The following is a 21,722-nucleotide window of genomic DNA, read 5'->3' as shown; positions in this document are numbered from 1 at the left end:
CCGCCTCGCTGAAACAAGCTGTTCAGACCACACCATTCAAACAGTCACTTCTATCTTTCAGTATTATGAGAACCGGAAACAGCATGCATGTGTGTGTGTGTGTGTGTGTGTGTGTGTGTGTGTGTGTGTGGCTGCTTCTTAATTAGTCTATGAAAATGTTGATGAGTTGGTTTGGTTCCCTAAAGGAGCAGATCAATGTGTCTATTTCAGTACTGCGAGAATTTGAAATATTGTGTACGTGCCATGTCTTCATAACAACAACAATAATGATGATGATCGTAATAATAATAATAATAATAATAATAATAATAATAATAATAATAATAATAATAATAATAATAATAATAATAATAATATATATATATATATATATATATATATAATAATATATATATATATATATATATATATATATATATATATATATATATATATATATATATATATATATATATATATATATATATATATATATATATATATATATATATATATATATATATATATATATATATATATATATATATATATATATATATATATATATATATATATATATATATATATATATATATATATATATATATATATATATATATATATATATATATATATATATATATATATATATATATATATATATATATATATATATATATATATATATATATATATATATATATATATATATATATATATATATATATATATATATATATATATATATATATATATATATATATATATATATATATATATATATATATATATATATATATATATATATATATATATATATATATATATATATATATATATATATATATATATATATATATATATATATATATATATATATATATATATATATATATATATATATATATATATATATATATATATATATATATATATATATATATATATATATATATATATATATATATATATATATATATATATATATATATATATATATATATATATATATATATATATATATATATATATATATATATATATATATATATATATATATATATATATATATATATATATATATATATATATATATATTTTATGTTCACTTCAGTGTTATGGGTGTATCGAAATATCTAAATATGTTACGTTTTCAAATACTACTCGATTACTGATTAATTTGATTTTTTATATTTTTTCAGCAAATGTTTATTGAAATGTGTCACGTCTGTAATTGTTTGATGTTATTTTGATGCAAATAAAGATCATATAACACTGCCAAGTTATGAACAAGCGTCACGCAGGAAGGTTTGAGACCCACCGCCGGCTTAGACTAGTTAACAATGCTTACAGAACGATGCTTACCGTAAGTAATTAGCTAGTTAGTGTCTTTATAGGAAACAAGGGGAGGAGGAGGAGGAGGAGAAATGGAAAGGAGTGAGACAGAACGGTTCATTTATTGTGGAGACGCTGTGCAGGTAACACCGTGAGTTTTCTAGCGGGTTTATTAAGATGATAAAGTTTTTTGTTAGTTTAGTGTTACTGTTGTCGCGGTGTTGGTGTTAGTCGTGAAGGCTTGTCTGACATACGGTGGTGTTTGTCGTGAAGGCTTGTCTGACATACGGTGGTGTTTGTCGTGAAGGCTTGTCTGACATACGGTGGTGTTTGTCGTGAAGGCTTGTCTGACATCGTAGTGGTGTTGATATTGGTGTGTGTGGAGTAAAGGACCGGTGAAGCCGAACTCGTTAAGTACGATAGTTCGGGAGTGCCATGCGGTGTGTTAGACAGAGGGATAGGTGTTGTCTGAATTAAATCTTAATTCTTTTGCATTTGCATAGGAGTACTTTTAACATGTACTAGCTATATGATGACTTGGCTTTCGCCTCGTGACATCCATGGTGATTGCATCGGGTATTGGTTGTAGCGGATCTCGGCATCACCCAGGCGTAAGTGTAGGCGTATCCACAACAGGCTTGCATGAGTTTTAAGAGGTGGTGTTTGTAAAAAGTGTTTCTTTGGTGTTTGACGCTCTCGCTCTTGGAGTGGTGGCGAAGGTATACGCGTTTTGTCAGCAGTTAAGTTTGTCTGGGTAACGTGTAATTGTATAAATAAATGCTTAGGTTGCAGTGTCAGTGGCTCTAGTATATCTTATTTTATCTCCTTGTATTAAGTTTTTGTATTCATGAGTTCCTGTCTTTGATGTTTACTTTGTTTTCCTGTATAGTACTTAAATTTATGCTAGTGGTACTGCTTTGTTAGTAAAGCCTTCAAAGTGTGCTCTGTGCATACTCCTGTTTTTACTCGACAGAATGATTGTGTTGAATGACACGGCTGACGGGAGGGCATGGAACATACACCTAGGCCAGAGTTGTTACGACCAGCCAGCGCCAACGAGTGAGATCGGTGATCACCGATCAGTGATCGGTGACAGGAGCTGTTGGCCAGCCTCGACGTGGTGGTGGTGATGGTGGTGGTGGTGTGCTGCTGCTGCTGCTGCTGCTGCTGCTGCTGCGTGAATTGGAGGTGATGAGATGAGGGAAGAATTGGTTATCGGTGTGACAGTCTGTGCATACACTCACTGCAGTAAGTGTAGGAAGAGAATTGCACTTCTTAGCGAAGGAAGCTCTTCTTAGCGAAGGAGGCTAGAGGGCGTAGGTTAAGATGAGCTGATAGGTCTTGCTGGTAAAGATAATAGAACAATATAACAAGGGTGACTTTAAGATAAGTTAATGAGTGGGATTTTGAGAAATTAAGTTTGGGTATAGGTAACTTAGACTAGTTCAAATAGTGATGGTAAGTGTTAGCGAAGGAGGATAGGTTAAGATGAGCTGATAGTCCTGGTAAAGATAGAACAATATAACAAGGGTGACTTTAAGATAAGTTAATGAGTGGGATTTTGAGAAATTAAGTTTGGGTATAGGTAACTTAGACAACAGGTAGTTCAAATAGTGATGGTAAGTGTTGATGGACTAGCCTAGACAACAGGTTGTACGAGTTTTCCTGTAAAGCCTTAGAGGTGCTTCCCCATTCAGGACTGCGGCTGTTCAGAACGGCTTCGTGTAGGTATAGCTTTGACATAAATGAGGGTTCTTCCAAAGTTGAAATGTTATAATTTATTAACTGCAGCGTGTCCTGCCGACCATACCTTCAATTGCCTGCAGGGCGACGCCGCTGCCGAGAGAACATGGTACGTGCAGGAAGGCCAAAACTGTGATAAACCAGCGCCAGCGACAAGGAGACACGGGTTCGGCCAGCGCCAGCTAGAGATCTTTTACTTTTAGAGGTGTTGGCCTGCTGTTCAGAGCGGCGGAGTGCTGTGACGTGCCGTTGGTGGTTCAGGTTATCGAGAGTATTGCCTTTTTATTGTCACTCCCTTGTGTATTCTTCCTTCCGTCTTGTCTTGCTTTATGCGAGTGATTTACTTACCTAATGTAGTTTGTATGCGTCCTGTATATTGTTTTTCCAGAAGCTCGTTGCTCTTAAGCTTCCTTTCCATATTTCTTCCATTCCGTCCATATATTCTTACAGGCTTCCATTTTTTTCTCCTTCAGTCTTAATTTCAATTTATTTACTTTTATCTTAATTTCTCTCGCAATCTTCATTTTTCTTCTCCATTTGTGTATATCTTTCTTAGTAACTGGTTTCATTTTGTTCCTCTAGGCTTTGTATTCTTTCTATTCGTTGCTCCTCTTTTAATCTTGTGGTAAATGTGATGTAATTACGGTGACGTGTTTTCAGTATTCTTAATTGGAATAGAATATCCATAATAAGATAGAATAAGATGGAGTGAAAGCTTGAAAAATTAGGTTTAGGGAGTTAACCTAGTTTTCAAATACTAGGAAGTTGTGGACTTGGACCTCGTGGAATTATCTCTGACATTGAAGGCAGTGTTTTTCCTTTTTAAAGTCTAACGGTTGTTTTTTTTACTACAGCTGATGTCCCTGTTGAAGGGAGTGTGGCCGCTATCTTCACCCTACTCAGGAAATGGACTGGTGCTGCACTGGGACACATAGATGCCATCTCCTGCCTTGCTTCACCTTCTAGGGAGGGACTCTGCACCTCACCTCATTGCCCTGCCAGTAGCTCCATGATGCTCTGCAGGGAGGAAGCTTGCCATGCAGGAAGGACAAGAATTTTGCGTTTTTTTTTTTTTTTTTTTGTGTAAACTGGTTAAGGGCAACAAAATAAAGGTTTGCTTAATTGCCAGATTTCATGAGATCAATAGTTCGGCCAAAAGATGGGGACAAATATATGAAGATGGAAATACAGAAGCAGGCAGGGAGTTCCAGAGTTTACAGTTTCTGCCCACGCCTTGCTGCTTCATACCTGGAGAGAAGAGACTTAAGCTGTGTACTTGATCTGATGTTATTTCTTGTTTGAATGTAATGTAGAGCTGTGGTTCTAGTATTCGTTAATAAATTGAATTGATTTAGATATTTTGATAAATTCCCTTATCCAAAATTGGTTAATCCTAAGGTGGTTAAGGACTATATGGCTAATCATAATGCAGAGTTTCCAAACGTCTACAATACTACTACTAATAATAGCCTAAATGAATTTATATACTATTAACATAACATAAGATGAAATTATGAAAAATTTCAAGAAAATTACTTAAAAAAATTATGAAAATGAAAAAAAATAATAACAAATCCATTCAGAATTCAACAGTAATACTAATTAATAAAGCAGAGCAATGGATGAAGAAAATATGCCTGTTTTCTCAATGCCTCTGGAAAAGGGCTAAAAGAATCTTTTAAATTCCCTTAAACAGCCCAAAAAGCAGCAAAATAGCCTGAAAATGGTCCAAAAAATCCAAAAAACGGCTTAAAAGTGCCCCAAAAACGGTCCAAAAAACTGTACTAAGTCGAAAATACTCCGAAGAGTCTCCGGAGACAAGGCAGATGTATATTGAAGCTAAAAATAAAAGACAGAGTCTCCCTTCCCATTATTATTTTAATCAAATTTACATACAATACACTGAAAACTCTGAATTTTCAGCTTAGTTACAATTTACAATTCAATTAAACTCTACAATTTTTTTCAACTTAGTAAAAATTTTTTACAATTACAAAATTTTCAGTAACAATTCTAAACTCTTTTTTTCAACTTAGTAAAATTTTGAAATTTGTAACAATTTTACAATTATTTTTCAACTTAATAAAATTTTGAAATTTGTAACAATTTTTCCATTACAATTCAGTAAACAATACACACTTTTCAACTTCAACTTTCAACTTCTATCAACTTCATAAAATTAATTGAATTTTGACTACAATTTTTTTTCAATTTCAATTAAGTTTTTTGAATTGCAGCTTGGTACAATTTTAGTCTCAAAACTTGGAAAATGTTCAACTAAGCACAAAACAGTCTATTCAACTTAACACAATTTCAACCATTTCTAAAAGTATAAATTTGAAGACATTTTTTTCACTGCAAAAGTCTAAGAAGAACTATCAACATTGTATTACTCCTTCTAGCTAAATCTACGTGAACATGGAATCAAGTGACATTATGCACAAAGATGAACACAAAGCCAAGTAAGGAAATATATGAACATGATGACATATAATCCTATGTCCACTACTTTTCACAAACCAAAGCTTGAACCAATTATGCTATGAACGTTACAACATCCTCCAATGAGAGTAAAATAATAATGGTAATAATAGAGTAACAACACGAAAATCACAACAGGAGTTATGAAGACGCCTGTGCTAACATTGACACTCCCAATAATGACGATGCTGGCACCTTCCGTCACCGCCAAACTTCGTGCTGCTAGACCTCCGTCGCATACTTCTGAGCCTCGCTCCTCACGTATCAAATGCTTGTGCTAACACTGACACACCCACTACTGATGATGCCGGCACCTCTCGTCACTGCCAACCTCCGCGCTGCTTGACACCACCTCCGTCGCGTACTTCTGAGCTGCTCAAATGCTTGTGCTAACACACACCTCCGTCATCGTCACTACTTCTGAGCCTGAGCCTCGCTCCTCACGTATCAAATGCTTGTGCTAACACTGACACGCCCACTACTGACGATGCCGGCACTTCTCGTCACTGCCAACCTCTGCGCTGCTTGACACCACCTCCGTCGCGTACTTCTGAACCTCGCCCTTCATGTCCCAAGCTGCTCGAGGTTGGAGAAGACAGAGATGAGTTGCTTGTAAAGTCTATTGCTGTACTAAGTGTTGGTGGGGATAATGCCTTCCATGAACCCTATGTGACTGCCAAGAGATATCACCACAGTACCTACCTGACAAGATTTTTTGTTCCTTCTTGACTGGGATGCCTGATTGGGTTACTTATACTACTGCTACTGCTGTCTTGACTAGAACATTCATCTTACTACCATCACCACTATCACTTTGCAATCACCCCTTCTTGTAATGACCATTCTGTTTTTATTCTTATATCATCACATTCATCACCACCACCACCAGAGCAAAAATGGCTACTATCACTACTGGCTTCACCAGTCACACACCACACTAACATACCAAAGCTTATCTTCAATTATCAACCACACACACACACACAATCACTACCACATGCCCTTGAACTAACCACACATACAAACACCAGACTTTCCCCATCTCACTTCCACCACCACCACATTACTTAGAGGGTTGGAATAGATCGTGGGCAGCGGCGAGGGAGATGAATTGCCCCTTGTTGTGAAGGCAGACGGGGCGGTACTGATCCTCCACAAAAAACCCGAACTGAACTTCTGTGAACCGCAAATCAAACTCACCAATCATTTTGCTCTGGCAAAAGAAACGAGAACTAGTAGAAGGAAGAGAAGTACATAGATAATATATATATATATATAACTATACATATACACAAATAAATGTATGTATAGACAGATATAGTAGATATTAGAAGGACAAGAGAGTTCGTAGCAACCTCACCTTTCATCAGCGTTATGGGATGCAGAACTGAGCTTGTTACACACTTTCTTGCCCGAGAGGTTTGTCAGTTACCTTCAGCCTTGTCCACACCAGGAAACTTTGCTGACAGTTGCCAAATAGTTTATAAGCAAAATTTGCAGGTTATTTGTTTATATCCAAGAATGAAAGAAATTTTGGAAATACACACGCACACACACACACAGAGAGAGAGAGAGAGAGAGAGAGAGAGAGAGAGAGAGAGAGAGAGAGAGAGAGAGAGAGAGAGAGAGAGAGAGAGAGAGAGAGAGAGAGAGAGAGAGAGAGAGAGAGAGAGAGAGAGAGAGAATCAAGGTTTTTCAAAATGACAGTATTTGAAGGGTTAACCTGACAGGATAGCCAAGCATACTTGGGTAAATGATCCTGAAGGGGAAACAAAACAAACCTTGGGTCGTGAAACAAAACAGTAAGACAAGACAATGTAGGAGGAAATGATTTTTGACATGGTCTTTATGACATTTATCTTCCATTCTGTGGATTGTTATCAGTGTATTGTAATACCTGCATATAAAAATATGGTATTTGACATATCACAATCATTATGTATTGCCATAACATTGTCTGCCTATCATCATAACAAAAAATTGTGCCTGGCCACTACTCACCATGGCAAGTGATAAGATGCATGACATTATGACAATTTGCCATTTTTGAGATGTGCATTTCTGCATTGCTTACATTCAATGGAAACATTTCCACTGAAATTGCCACTTCCTAGGATTCTGTTCACTTCATTTATTTAAAAAAGTCACTCAAACAATCAACTATCAACATGACAACACTGAGTCTGTAGTTGTGACTCACCCTTGATCTCTGAGTGGCATGCCCAGCCACTAGTGCAGAGGCTGTGAATCATGTGCATGTAGATATTACACCATGTCCTGTACCAGATCAAGGCATCTCAAATGATGTTCAGTCACTGCTGTGTTCTTGATGGAAGGCTTCACTGGCCTACATTGCAAGACACACAGGTTCAACCTTGACCCATTTCCTAGATTATGTAGGCTAATATCCCCAAGCATTGTGCAATTAGATGAAATGCAGAGTAACAGTTTTACTGGCATTTGAAATTTAATAATCCTAAAGATTTTCAATATACAGTACAAAGAAATCTTCACTCATTTAAAAGCTGCTGTGCCAAAATAATTTGATGGATGGCTGGTGGGCTCAAAGAATTTGAGGCACGGAGGAAGGAGGAAAGGGAAGAGGCAGCTATTAGTGTTAATATATTGATTCTTAAATCTTTTTATTTTAATTGATGCTTTTGGAATGAAAATCAGTCAATAGAGATTATAGAGCCTAAATATTTTCATTAATTCTTTTTTATTACAGTCTGCATTTCACAATGTGTTGATGTCGTAGAAGTGGTGAGGTGAGTTTCTTTGTACTATTCTGCTTTGGGATGATGGATGAAGAGGCTTTTTGGACAAGTACCTTTTTTGGTTACTTGATTACTTTTTCAACAAATATGCTGTACTTACATGCTATCCCTTCTTACATATTAAGTTGAAAAGCATCAGCAGAAAGATCCTGCATCTGTTCCTTCACTACTGACCCTGAATGTATTCTGACTTAGTCCCACATTGGTGTCCTGACAACTCTGCACCTTGCACCTTGATGTCTAGCAATGTGGGCCAGCCACCTTCGGTTGGTGTCTGGATTGTTAGCTGCATGTGTCAAGTGAGCAGATCTGATTCCTAATCCTGAAGATTAGGTACTAGATTGTCACACACAGTGTATGGCTCCAGGTTAACAAAATTCTTCAGCAAGAAACAAAGATCAACAATAATTTGGTTAGCAGGCAAAAAAAGTGCTGCTTCACCAATGTTGTTGCTACTATCATTCATGCTGAATGTGGATAATATGCCATTTGAGCACATTCAAACAATGTATATACCTGACTCCAGGTCACAATCATGTGAAGACTCAAAGAAAATTAAAATTCTTCCATACAAAAAGAATTACAGCACCAAGAGTATTTGGAGCCCAGAAATGTTGAAACTGGGAGAACTGTATCTTCATGAAATAAGTAAGAAATATTATTCATTGCATTTAAAAAGGAAAGCATACTTCTGCAACAATGGCATAATCAGACATGTTACTAAACATGTTGGTTTGACCTAGACTTTGGGTGTACAGTAGTGTCAACAAATACAAACAAACACAACAATGTTCCTTATGGTAATTTTTTTTCTTAGTCAGCATGAATGTCACTGCATCCACCTTCCTTTACTGATACAGCAGAATCATGCACAGTGACTCAGCACTCAGTTACAGTGTTAAGGGTTGGGAAGATTCAATACAGTGAATAGCTTACCATGGGCACCATGGTTATGGTGCTGGTTGAAAATTGCAGTGTTTATGAACATTAGTTCATAGTTCATGTAGCTACACAACATGAATGATATGACCTCACTGGTAAGAGTGAAGGCAGTGACAGTTATGACATAAGGATCACCATAAGATTATTGACTGTCCTTTGAGTTCATCTAGTGACACCACTCCAACCTCTAGGCTGCATCATAAAACAAAACAAAAATATAAAACAAATGAATGAATAAATAAATAAATAAATAATCAGCCATAAGTATTAGTGGTGGAATTCTGGAGCTAGTCTTGTTGTCTAAGGCAGCGATATAAAATAATTCTTTGTGTGGCGTTCTTTACAAAATTTATACAAAGTATATAATGAAAACCATCACCAGTACAGCTATTATTCTTCCCTCTGCCTGACTCGTGACACATGTCTGTCAGTTTCCCCAGCGTGTGACGGCTCTCTAGTACAAAGCTAAGTCTTCCCTTTATGTTCCACATTTAGTAATTTTATCAAATGAAACCAACTTTAAAAAAATTGTAATAAGGAATTCTAGCATTAAACCTATGGCAGTATTCTATACTTGGCTATGTATGCACTACTAACCTGATATAAACTGTCAGTACATACAGCTCTGTTAAGAAAAATGTACCAAGCTTTATTATTTGTAATAATATACATAAATATTTACATATTTGAATGTAATATCTATATATGTAACTGTATATAATGACTAAATTCTGTATTGCTGATTGATGAATATGACAGGACTGGAAACTTGTCTAAAATATATTTATATAAACTTTTATCTTTTATTAGATATTTGATTGTTGCAGAAAATCCCTTTCCTGGCATTTGGGACAAGCAATATTCTGAAATAGATCTTTGATTGGTCTATCCTACAGATATCTGACCACATTTTAAAAATACAAAAATACCTGAATTCCAAGCAACTTCTTAATTAATGCACACCATCTGTGAGAAACCTTTGCACTTAGTAATTGCAGTGCCTTCATCACATGCCACTGGCACAAGTCTGACAAAACACAGATCCTTTCAATCTTGGATCAGCCAACTTTGATCCATCTGTCTATTGAGTATTCCAGGGCTGCCAACCACCTGAAACAGAAATGTAATAGTCATTAAATAGCAGACTGGCAGTTGCCCATGTCGTACAAGATTGTTTTATCCATGAACGTGTGGCAACTGTGGTAACAGTAGTGTTCAGCTGTCTTGATGCAAGACTAGTGATTAATACTGGGAGACATCTTTACATCAATGAATAAGTTTGTGGTTGGTGTATTTGTCTTAAGACAATGCTATCTGGCCAAAATATTTTATCTTCTGCATTTCTAAGTGTTTTTTTTTTTTTCTCTAAATAAGGGCATGCTATCCTATTGTTCTTGCTTCCAACAGCAATTTTGGGGTGGTCTATTACTGTAAGCCAAGTAAATCATGTGATATCACTTACATACTCAACACAGACCAACAATATCCCATCAGTCACAGAAAAGTACACCCCCGACCCAACACCAGACTCACCATACTAACACCAATCCAATGAACAAAACTGCACCACACAAACTCTCTTCATACTCCTCTAACAGCACCACACACACATTCAGATTGCATCCTGTACCTACCACTGCACAACCAATAGTTTAATATCTCATTTGACTTGTATTGCCATGATCCTTAAAAATCTATCGTCATAATTCTTTGTTCTCTATATCTTTCCATCACAATTCCTTGCCCAGTGGGTTCTAGATCCACATTCAAAACATCCACTGTCTTGTCGTGCATGTCTCCAGTTCCACCTCGGGTATCAACCAGTCCTTGTATATCATCTATCACAACTTCTATCATACCCTCTCTGACTTCTGCAATTCATGGTTCACGTGATGTCCTCTCCCTGTTTTCTCATATCGCACTCAAGTGTTCTTGGTTCAACATCTTTCTCCTGTTTGTCACTGTCTTCATTATATACAAGGGTTCTGCCTTTACCTGTATTCTGTAATTACTTTCATTGCTTGATTCAGTGTCAGATTCAAACATTCTTCTAAGTGTGACTCTCATTTCTCTAAATGACAGCAGTTTGTTGAAGCCATCACCTGATTCTTTCACATCCCTGTTGACTTAGTTCTTTACTAACCTAATAGCTAGAACTTACTCAGATAATACCATATCTTTCTCATTCCTCTTGAAATACTTGGCATCAAACTCTCTCATAAAGTCACAAATAGGAACACCTTCCTTTGACACATTCCTCAAAGTCTTGGTATGAGATATATCTTCTTGGTAATTACTAATTTTACAAGAGTTTGTCAAATTCGGCCGTTTGTCACCTGAGACTTTATTGAAATGTTAAATTTGGTCTATTTAGGTATCCCGACCAACTAAACCCAAACAAACTGCATCTAAGTTAACCTAACCCTAGAACTAGAACTAAGCTAACCCTGTTTCTTTTTGGCACGATGTGTTAATTTAGAAGAGCATCAATAACACAGTAATAGCCGAACCAAGATGAAAAAACCTTACTAAATGTGACATATAGAGAGCAGCTCTACCACCACAACATGCAGGCGTGACATGCACTACTGACAGACTGATAGTACCCATTAACCTTATCTCTGCTTATATCTGTTATTTCTTTCCACATTAAGATATCTTACGTTAATTAATAATCTTTCCACTGTTCATAATTTTTTTGACCACAGACGCCATGTTTGTTTAACCAGTGTGCTTTAACTCACTTAACACAGACCAACACTCTCCGGTATTATTTTACTCTTAAAACAACAGCAACATGGCTTTTGTTACCCTTCTCATCTCATAAAGCTTTTCATTCTGGATTTGCGAAGTGAAGTGAACTGCATATTAATTCAAGACAGGTTGAAATAACAAAAATAATTGTTTAATTCAGAAGTGAGCTGTTGGTGTTGGTGTAACTAAAAATTTACCTTATGTCACATCTATAAGTCACTCACGGAAAAGCACGATTAATCAGACAGTTTACCTTGCCTTGGTGAGGACAGCCTGCCACCAGTTCACCACACTCCTCGCTGTCACCAAGATCCATCCGCCGCCATGCACTCCCCACCTCCTGACATAAAGTCACCACTCACCAACAACACATCACCGATCCAATGCACCACACACATCACACCACCATCGATTCAATACACCACACAAACACTACACGACCACCGATCCTGTGAAGCAGCCACACCACACCACACCATTCGATTACCCCAAACACACCACACCATCAGCTACCCAATGGACAACACCACACCACAACACCAACGATCTAATGCACCACACACAACACACAAGCACTCCACTTCTCCATCTCAACAATTCACCACCAAACCAGACAAAAACGTTTCCGAAAGCCGATCTCCAGCCAGCCACTGCTCAGCTGCTGCCTGTCCACTCCCACTCCCAGCTGTCAATCCCTCTATCTTGATCTTGATACAGTCTCCCTTTCTGACAGCAGCCTTATTCACACATATAATTGTATGAAGCTTTGGTAATACCGGTGACGTACTAACATAGACATACTCAGACATACACACATAAATATACATGCATTATAGAGAATTTGACGAATCAGAAACATGGCCCAATTTCATGCTTATTAAGACACATCAGAGTACTCGTATGTATAACTTTACCTCTTCTTGTCACTGTCTGACTCGGTGTAGAAATAGAAGTGCCTAAATTTTGGTTCTGGAGGTAAAAGTTCAAAAGCATGTTTCTTGCCGCCTATGCTGGTACTCTGGACTCGATAGCCGTGGAGGTGCACCACTCCTGAAGGGGGAACACAATTGAAAACCATCTACATGTAACGTACCTAATACTTCTACCACTCACTAGAATATTAATGATACAAAAAGTCCTGTTAATTTATTCAGACATGTCGCATTGTACGTATATCTAGTTTGTGTCTAGAATAACAATGCATAATATCTTAGCATGAACTCATCAAACATGCACAAATTTACGCTACACTTTATTTCATTTAGATACCAATTGCTTGTTGGGCTTCAGCTTCATGGTAGAGGAAAAGGGAGGCGTCCTTCAGCACACAGTATCGTCTCTTCCACTGGTGCCATCGTGCCCCAAGCTTGAAGAGGAAGCCAAAGCAGTCAGGCAAGGTGATGGAAGCTGGAGGTTGCTGAACACGTCGCGAAGAAATTTCTAAGAGTTCATCTTTCTGAAATAAAATGATCAGGCGGTGTGTGATGTTAAACCTTTCAACGCTTGCCTTCTCTATGTAATTACGTATCATTTCTCTGCTTCTTGCATGCCTGTCTCGCATATTTTTTCAAGAATTTATTACAGCAAGAGTTCACTTGGTTGCCTTAAACCTTTTGCGTTTTATTTCAAGTAATAATTGTATGCTCAATCCCTTCAGTACCATGACGCATTTTCATATTCATTCTGCTTACTATTTGGTGGTTTATACAGCTTTAGACACTTATGTGGGGATTGAAATAGAGAAGACTGTGGCCATTAACCTTCTGGCCTCCATGGAGCTTTCCTAATGTCAATAAAAAGGTCTAATCACACCTCAAAACTCAAGGTAAAAATACGTCCCAGTACTGAATGGATTAATGACTACAAAATAACAACAGATGGAGCACCGGAATGAACCACCCACCTGTGCTGCCTCCACCGCCGCTTGTGTGATGACCTGCCCCCATCTGTTGCGCGCGTTCTCTGAGTGGGCAGCAAGATGGAGAGTCATGCCCCCAAACTTGGCAACAGTGAAGGAGAATGGCTTCCCCATCTCAGCAAGAGAGTGGACACTGTAGTTCAACAAGTGTACTGCCCCGAGAGGATGTTGTTCCTGCATCACACACAAAAAATAAAGGGAGGTAGAGTAACGGTAAAGAATAGAAGAGAGAGAGAGAGAGAGAGAGAGAGAGAGAGAGAGAGAGAGAGAGAGAGAGAGAGAGAGAGAGAGAGAGTGTGTGGGAGAAGGGAGGGGATTATAGCCAAGAAGCAACAGACTCTCCTTTCCCTCTTACTTATCTTCTCTCCACTGTTCCTCTCCTCTCTCCTCCCCCTCTTACTCTCTTCTCTCCTCTCCACTCTTCCTTTTCCCTCTCATAGGTGTCAATGGTGTTCAGAGGGCATTGGAGTACAGTCACAGTAATGAAGCACACACACGTAAGATGTCCACACAATGATCCCTGGAGATTGATCTTTTCATTGTGGTAAGAAAAAAACGTAAAAAAAAAAAAATGGATTGACAAAATGGTAAAAATAAGTATGAAAACCAACCATTTCTGACTTATAGTAGTAGAGACAGTGGTCCTTCTTTAAGACAAACCACCTTCTGTGCCACTTTCTGACAATCGCAGGAGCACCAGCTGCGTGTTGAGCGCTCCCCAACTTATACAGGTAGCCGGCACAGAAGGGCGTGGGGTCTTGTGTCACCAGCGGCGTCAATACATCACAGGTACGCGCTACTTCCAACCGCAAGGTGTCACAACCTGAAGAGCAACACTGTATTAACCTCTCCAGTACCATGACGTGTTTTCATATCTCTTCATATCTATTCTACTTTCTATCTGGTGATATTATACAGCTTCAGAAACTTGTGTAGGTATTAAAATAGTGAAGATTCTAGCCATTAATCTTCTGTCCTCCATAAACCCTCTCTAATGTCAATAAAATAGTCTAATCATATCCAAAACTCAAGGTAAAATGCGTCCCAGTACTGAAGTGGTTAACACTGATCAAAGTACCACGATATACCAGCACTATCTGATCACCACTGTACCATATAACAAGATGAATTGGGTCGGGATACACCTTGACAGACTGACAGACCCAGCACACGATATTTCCGCCTCCCGCTTTACACCACTCACCGGCGTGGGCCAGCCTCACCACCTCAGAGTGGGAAGAGTCGAGGACGTTGCTGCCATTGATGCTGAGGATGATGTCGCCCACCTCGAGGCCTGACGTCTCTGCGGGGGTGTCGGGCTCGATGGCAGACACCACCACAGGCCGGGACCCGTGGATGCGGAACCCAAACTCGCCTGACTCCCGGCTAACTGTCACCGTCTTGTCGGATTCTGTAATAGGGGAATCATTACGCATATATTTACGGACTTTTTCACTCATATTACATAGCCTGAGTATGCCAGAAAATGACAATATTTACTGACAAGTGTTAATTCAAAAGCATCTTGGTATGGGATCTCGCTGGAACGACGCGAGGTGGCAGCCACGAGTGATGAGCTTCCAACTGCCTCTCGTTCATGGGTGTTATTTGAATGATGAGTGACCGGAGTGGTGAGGGGGAGGGATGCAGTGCTCAGGCGTGGGAAAGAGGATTAGAAGGACACACACACACACACACACACACACACACACACACACACACACACACACACACACACACAGCGCATCTAAGAGCCTCATTATTGCAGGAATGTCCAGTCGCAACCACCTACATGTAAGTACGAATAATGAACTCATAGTGCACACAACACAACAGTTTTGCGCCATCTAAGGTCACGCCGCATCTCAATACAGCTGAGGCTTCAGTTACATCCGAGCACAATATTATACACACCATCTCGAGGGATGAAAATACATGAAGTCTTTCCAAGGGCAGTCGCTGAGTCACTCAAGACACGAGGACATGCACATAGTCACATACCAGACATCTGGCAACACTGAGAGCAAGGTGACACATAACACCATCAGAGAGAAACAACTGACGCAGCGAGAAGCTTTCGTCCTTCAACAGCATAATGAGCACACTGTCTTTGTGTGAGGCCTGTAAGCAGAGGACACTCCTTTAGTGAGCCTCGCTGATGCAAGTCTTACATTATGTCCTCTGACGCGATTAGAAGACATGTTACCAAAGAACAGACAGACATCATGACCACAATGGTGTTTAAAGAAGACGTTACCGTAAACTTGATCGCGTTTGGGGACTGATGAGCGTTACCTACAAGGCGGTACAGGTGATTGACGGAAGAATTGGTTACCAGGTTCAGGAGGACAGATGCTGCGTGCTGCCTGCTCCTCAACGCACCACACCACCAGCATCGTGCGGAAGATCACCTCCAGCAGCTGACCCAGACTCTTCTCAGACTGCACTGCGAGGGACGCGAGAACCGTAGAGTGTGTGTGTGTGTGTGTGTGTGTGTGTGTGTGTGTGTGTGTGTGTGTGTGTGTGTGTGTGTGTGTGTGTGTGTGTGTGTGTGTAGTCATTGTGATAATTTGTGTATTTTTTGTCAGATCCCCCTTTTTTTCTTGCATGTATTCATATCATCCAATCCCTCTGGTCTCTCTCTAAAAGTATATGCACAACCGAAGCGTGTGTCAGTCACGATGGCGGCGGCTGGCGATGGCTTACCTGTCTCTGTGTCTTTGGTGGACGGGGACGGGGTCTGGGGCTGCAACGCTGGCCAGGAGGCGAGATGAGCCTCGATGAACAGGGAAGGTTCACTCCACTCCTTCCTCATCGTGAATAACGTCAAATTCTTCTCTTCTTTCAAGTCTTCGTGACAAAACAATTCGTCATCATCGGTTTGAGGATAATTTTCCATCATTGTTCCAACTTTCAAGCAATCGGTAGCACACTATTCCTACTGATTCAAACAGAGGACATGAAGCTGCTTCCACCACCACGATGACAACGCACACCAGTCTCACTTCATATCCCTTCGAGTCATTCTTAGTAACCTGCACTAGTTAAAACAATCCACACTGGTCCTGGCTGTGTAAGTTCGTATTCATGTTCAGACAAGCTTTCTCATCTCACCTTTGCCACACCAGAGAGGAAAATCTCCACCTGTTGTATCTACCAGGAATCAAATTGAGTTACAAGAAAATCGACAAAATTATCTTCCTATATCACGTTGGTTCTAAGTTGTGGCATTATTTTGCATCGAGTTGTTCCCTCGTCTGGACAGTTTTTGAATGCCACGTGTTTATCTGAGTCTATAATCTAATCTTCTTGATAAAATACCATGAGAACGAAGAGAGAGAGAGAGAGAGAGAGAGAGAGAGAGAGAGAGAGAGAGAGAGAGAGAGAGAGAGAGAGAGAGAGAGAGAGAGAGAGAGAAACGAAAAACTCCAGTCTTTAAGAAGTATTTGCCCCATCTTTTCCTCAGCCAGTCTTTTCCATGAGTCACCTCGAGTGTCTTTCAAACTTTTACCCTTCTCGCTTTTCTTTTTTTTGGGGGGAGGAGACAATCAACTTCCCTCGCAAAACTTCTTCCTCATCTCGCCACAACCAGCAGCCAGCGACGACCCAGTGACCTCAGGACAAACCCAAACCCTGCTCCACTGACCCACTCGAGGTAACCCACTCCTCACTCCCTACTCCTCACTCCCTACTCCCTTCTTCACTCAACGCCGCTTCCTAAACAAACACGTAACCGCTGTGCCTTTCCTCCATTCCATCTCCCTTATTGTTCTATTAATACACGCGAAGGACAGGTGCTAATACCCCAACTTGCTTTGCCCTTTTGAGGAAACGCCCTTTTCTCTCCACCTTTTAAAGAATGATGAAGGAAAAGTGAGGAAAAATACGAAGGAAGTGAGGGATAAGTCGAAATAAGTGAAAACAATCTATGAAAATGCAAGGAGCTGGAAAGAGGGAAAGAATAAGAAGAGTTGCATTTTTTTTTTTCTCAACAGGAGGAAGAGAATGAGGAAGAAGGAAAGCTCGTTGTGTAGTCTCCATTTTCCAAAGAATATATCGCTATCTGTATCGAGAGAGAGAGAGAGAGAGAGAGAGAGAGAGAGAGAGAGAGAGAGAGAGAGAGAGAGAGAGAGAGAGAGAGAGAGAGAGAGAGAGAGAGAGAGAGAGAGAGAGAGAGAGAGAGAGAGACTTCACCCCCTCTTCACTACTTCTTTCCTTGTTTTTGTTGAGCTCCATCGCTGGCAAAGACGAACATTGAGCCTACCGTGTGTGTGTGTGTGTGTGTGTGTGTGTGTGTGTGTGTGTGTGTGTGTGTGTGTGTGTGTGTGTACCTAATTCTTATCTAATGGTACTTTTATAGAACTGAGTCAAGGTCGCCATGTTTCATCTTCTTATATTGTTTTATTAGTAGTGTGTGTGTGTGTGTGTGTGTGTGTGTGTGTGTGTGTGTGTGTGTGTGTGTGTGTGTGTGTGTGTGTTTGATATTTTATTTTGCCCTAACTAAAAACAACAAAACAACTGCTTTAGAGAGAGAGAGAGAGAGAGAGAGAGAGAGAGAGAGAGAGAGAGAGAGAGAGAGAGAGAGAGAGAGAGAGAGAGTGCTTGCAGGTGTACCGTACCCAAATCAACCTTCTAAATTAAGTGTAAAAATCACATTTACTGACTGTTCTTTTCTGTGTGTGTGTGTGTGTGTGTGTGTGTGTGTGTGTGTGTGTGTGTGTGTGTGTTTAGTTACTTGAACACACCTGAGCATTTCATCTCATGTTTAAGGACAATGACCAAGTTTAGTGAAGTCATTGTTTCGTTTCGTCTCCTGTCGCTTCTAACCCGCCCCCCCCCTCTCTCTCTCTCTCTCTCTCTCTCTCTCTCTCTCTCTCACGCACTAGACAGAACCGAGGCACAAATTTAGCACAAGCACTAGTTTCTCACTCGCCAAGGGTCATTTCACATGTCTGAAACGAACTTTTTCCCTCTCTTCCCTCACGCGAGACTTTTCGAGGAAGGAAAGCGATATTTAACTAGTTTGTTTTTCCCTCCCCGCAGCAGACGGGTTATATTTAGGCTCCCCGCGGCTCACTTCGTCATCAGCCACATTTCACACTTGTTTCACTTCAATATGACGAGACACTTATTAACCTCTTCAGTAGCGTGACAGCGTTTTCATATCTATTCTGCTTATAATTTGGTGACTTTATACAGCTTCAGATACTTATGTGGGGGATTAAAATAGTGAAGACTCTGGCTATTAATCTTTTGACCTTCATAGGGCCTTTATAATGTCAAAAAAATCGTCTAATCACACCTAAAACTCATGGTAAAAATGCGTCCCGGTACTAAAGGATTAAGTGGAGAAAACGCACACGAAAACTTTAGTAATCACCTCTGTGGCCTCTCAAAATGTTTCTAGAGAGTTCAGTGTGTACGGAAACTTTACTAATCACCTCTGTGGCCTCTCAAAATGTTTCTAGAGAGTTCAGTGTGTACGGAAACTTTACTAATCACCTCTGTGGCCTCTCAAAATAATTCTAGAGCTCAGTGGGTATCAAAATAAAGGCCCCGAATGAGTTTAGATCGCGAGAGACCTTCCGGGAAAAGAGCTAAAGATAATCTGGTTCCCTAAGCCTCGTCGTGAACTGGCTTACCTTCTCTTCTTGTCTGACACTCATGACACACTATGGACTGTACTCTGGAACTCATTAAGGACTATTTTAAGGACCATGGGGATGAATGGTTGAGTCCTTATGCATGTTTCCCCCTCCTGGCGATGCGGAGTCCATTTGTTGTGCTTTCACTAGAATCCAAACCCCACGCTGAATCTTGTTAACCCCTTCAATACTGGGACACATTTTTACCTTGAAATTTGTGTGCGATTAGACCATTTTATTTACATAAGAAAGGATCTACGGAGGACGGAAGATTAATGGCCACAGTCTTCTCTATTTTGATTCCCCACATAAGTTTCTGAAGCTGTATAAAATCACCAAATAGTAACCATTATGAATATGGAAACGCGGCATGGTACTCAAGGGGTTAAAGTCTGCTGATATACGACGGTGAAGAGAGGAATATTGTCAAAGTTCTCGTTCTTTCTGCGATGAGTGTGTGTGGAATACTAAGCAGCACGAAGGTGAATACAAAGACGACAAACATTTCCGACTGTTTTGTTTTGTTGCGTTTTTTCTTAATCTTACATTCCCTCCAGTCATCGCCACATGTTTATTTCTCGACGATGCTTTTTTCCAGACTATATTAACTGATTTGCAGGGCGTCAATGTGATGGGCCGTGTTCAAAATCGTCACTCACAACACCAACGTTTTTCTTTTGTCCTTAACTCCTTCAGTACTGGGACACATTTTTTACTTTGAGATTTGTGTACGATTTGAGCATTTTATTGACTTTGTGAAGGGTCTATGGAGTTCAGAAGATTAACAGCCACAGTCTTCACTATTTTAATCTCCCACTTGAGTTTCTAAAGCTGTATAAAATCACCAAACAGTAAACAGAATGAATATGGAAACGCGTCATGGTACTGAAGGTGGTGATCTAAACTCTGTACGTAAAACCCCACACAAAAAACAAAACAAAAACAAATAGATAAATGAAAAGACAAAAACAGCAACACATCAACTAACACAAACACAAAACACCACAAAGATTCAACAAGTTAAGTATATACATCAGTTTCCTTTCACTGTAACCACCAGCGCTACCACCACCACTACCACCACTGCTACCACCACGGCAGCGTCAAAACTGAGGGGCGTGGGTCTTGTGCTCCAAGCTGGCACACCCTTGGCACTGTTCCCGAAACTGGCCAGTGCGTGTGCCAACTTCACTCTCACGTGGAAACACAGGACCCACTTGTCTCGACGTACGATGTTTCGGATTGACTAAGTGGAGGTGAAGCGGTGCGCAGTGCATGTGGAGGGACAGTGGACGCTTGTGGGTGGTAAAGGAAGAGAGAGATGAAGTACCGAGAGAGAGAGAGAGAGAGAGAGAGAGAGAGAGAGAGAGAGAGAGAGAGAGAGAGAGCGAGAGAGAGGGGGTGATGAGCAGACAGCGTGGAGAAGGTTAAGAAAGGAAGATAATGTAAAGGTTAAGAAGTGTAGAGGTTAGGTGTAGAGAGAGAGAGAGAGAGAGAGAGAGAGAGAGAGAGAGAGAGAGAGAGAGAGAGAGAGAGAGAGAGAGAGAGAGAGAGAGAGAGAGAGAGAGAGAGAGAGAGAGAGAGAGAGAGAGAGAATTACTAGTAGTTCGAAGCATTGCAAGCGTGACGAGGTGAGGTAGAATGACGTAATGGCGATGACAGAGTGAGAGAGAGAGATGACAACTTGCAATAATAAAGGCGATGACAGTTTGAAAGGCAGACAAAAAATGACAGGTAGAATCATAATAAAATGTGACAGGTGGAAAAAGAGACAGGTGACGGGAAGTGGCTAAACAGACAGGTGACAAGTGGATAAACAGACGGGTGACAAGTGGAGGGATAGACAGGTGGCGACAGGTGGACAGAGAAACAGATGACGGGGAATATGTAAATAGACAGGAGACGGCAGATGGATAACCAAGTAACAGGTAAACAAGAAAAAGAAATGAAAAATATAACGGTAGACATAATGGAAAAGACTGTCATTTATTTTTAAGTCACTAAATCACTCAACAGAACAATCAACCTCTTCAGTACTGGGATACATTTTTACCTTAAGATTTGTGTACGGTTAGACCAGTTTATTGACATTAGGAAGGCTGTATGGAGGTCAGAAAATTAATGGCTAGAGTCTACACTATTTTAATC

The 21,722-nt window shown here is 39.8% G+C and overlaps 1 protein-coding gene and 2 long non-coding RNA genes across 5 annotated transcripts in view; 1 reads left to right on the top strand and 2 right to left on the bottom strand.

The window, feature by feature from the left end:
• The first annotated feature begins 1,376 nt into the window (after positions 1-1,376).
• Positions 1,377-4,411, top strand: LOC123509489. Of its 3 annotated transcripts, none has more exons than XR_006676200.1 (4): positions 1,377-1,465; positions 2,288-2,502; positions 3,106-3,318; positions 3,912-4,411. It is a non-coding gene; the product is annotated as an uncharacterized LOC123509489 (long non-coding RNA). The 3 variants fall into 3 exon arrangements; XR_006676203.1 differs by having other exon boundaries at positions 1,421-1,457; XR_006676202.1 differs by lacking the exon at positions 1,377-1,465 and adding an exon at positions 1,540-1,925.
• Positions 4,412-5,970: 1,559 nt separating this feature from the next.
• On the bottom strand, positions 5,971-7,115 carry LOC123509554. Its single transcript, XR_006676219.1, has 3 exons — positions 6,899-7,115; positions 6,606-6,751; positions 5,971-6,114 (listed from the first exon to the last, which is right to left on the bottom strand). It is a non-coding gene; the product is annotated as an uncharacterized LOC123509554 (long non-coding RNA).
• Positions 7,116-7,654: 539 nt separating this feature from the next.
• Positions 7,655-21,722, bottom strand: part of LOC123509461 — a 304,302-nt gene continuing 290,234 nt past the window's right edge. Inside the window, 6 exon segments of the mRNA XM_045263750.1 lie at positions 7,655-10,367; positions 12,926-13,061; positions 13,281-13,467; positions 13,915-14,103; positions 14,541-14,752; positions 15,134-15,340. Of these exon segments, the coding sequence (XP_045119685.1) occupies positions 10,316-10,367; positions 12,926-13,061; positions 13,281-13,467; positions 13,915-14,103; positions 14,541-14,752; positions 15,134-15,340 (983 nt within the window). The 3' untranslated portion in view covers positions 7,655-10,315.

This window comes from Portunus trituberculatus, chromosome 27 (genome assembly GCF_017591435.1).
Source record: "Portunus trituberculatus isolate SZX2019 chromosome 27, ASM1759143v1, whole genome shotgun sequence".
NCBI lineage: Eukaryota > Metazoa > Arthropoda > Malacostraca > Decapoda > Portunidae > Portunus > Portunus trituberculatus.
The sequence above is the reverse complement of the archived record's forward strand: the minus strand, read 5'-3'. Positions and strand labels throughout refer to the sequence as shown.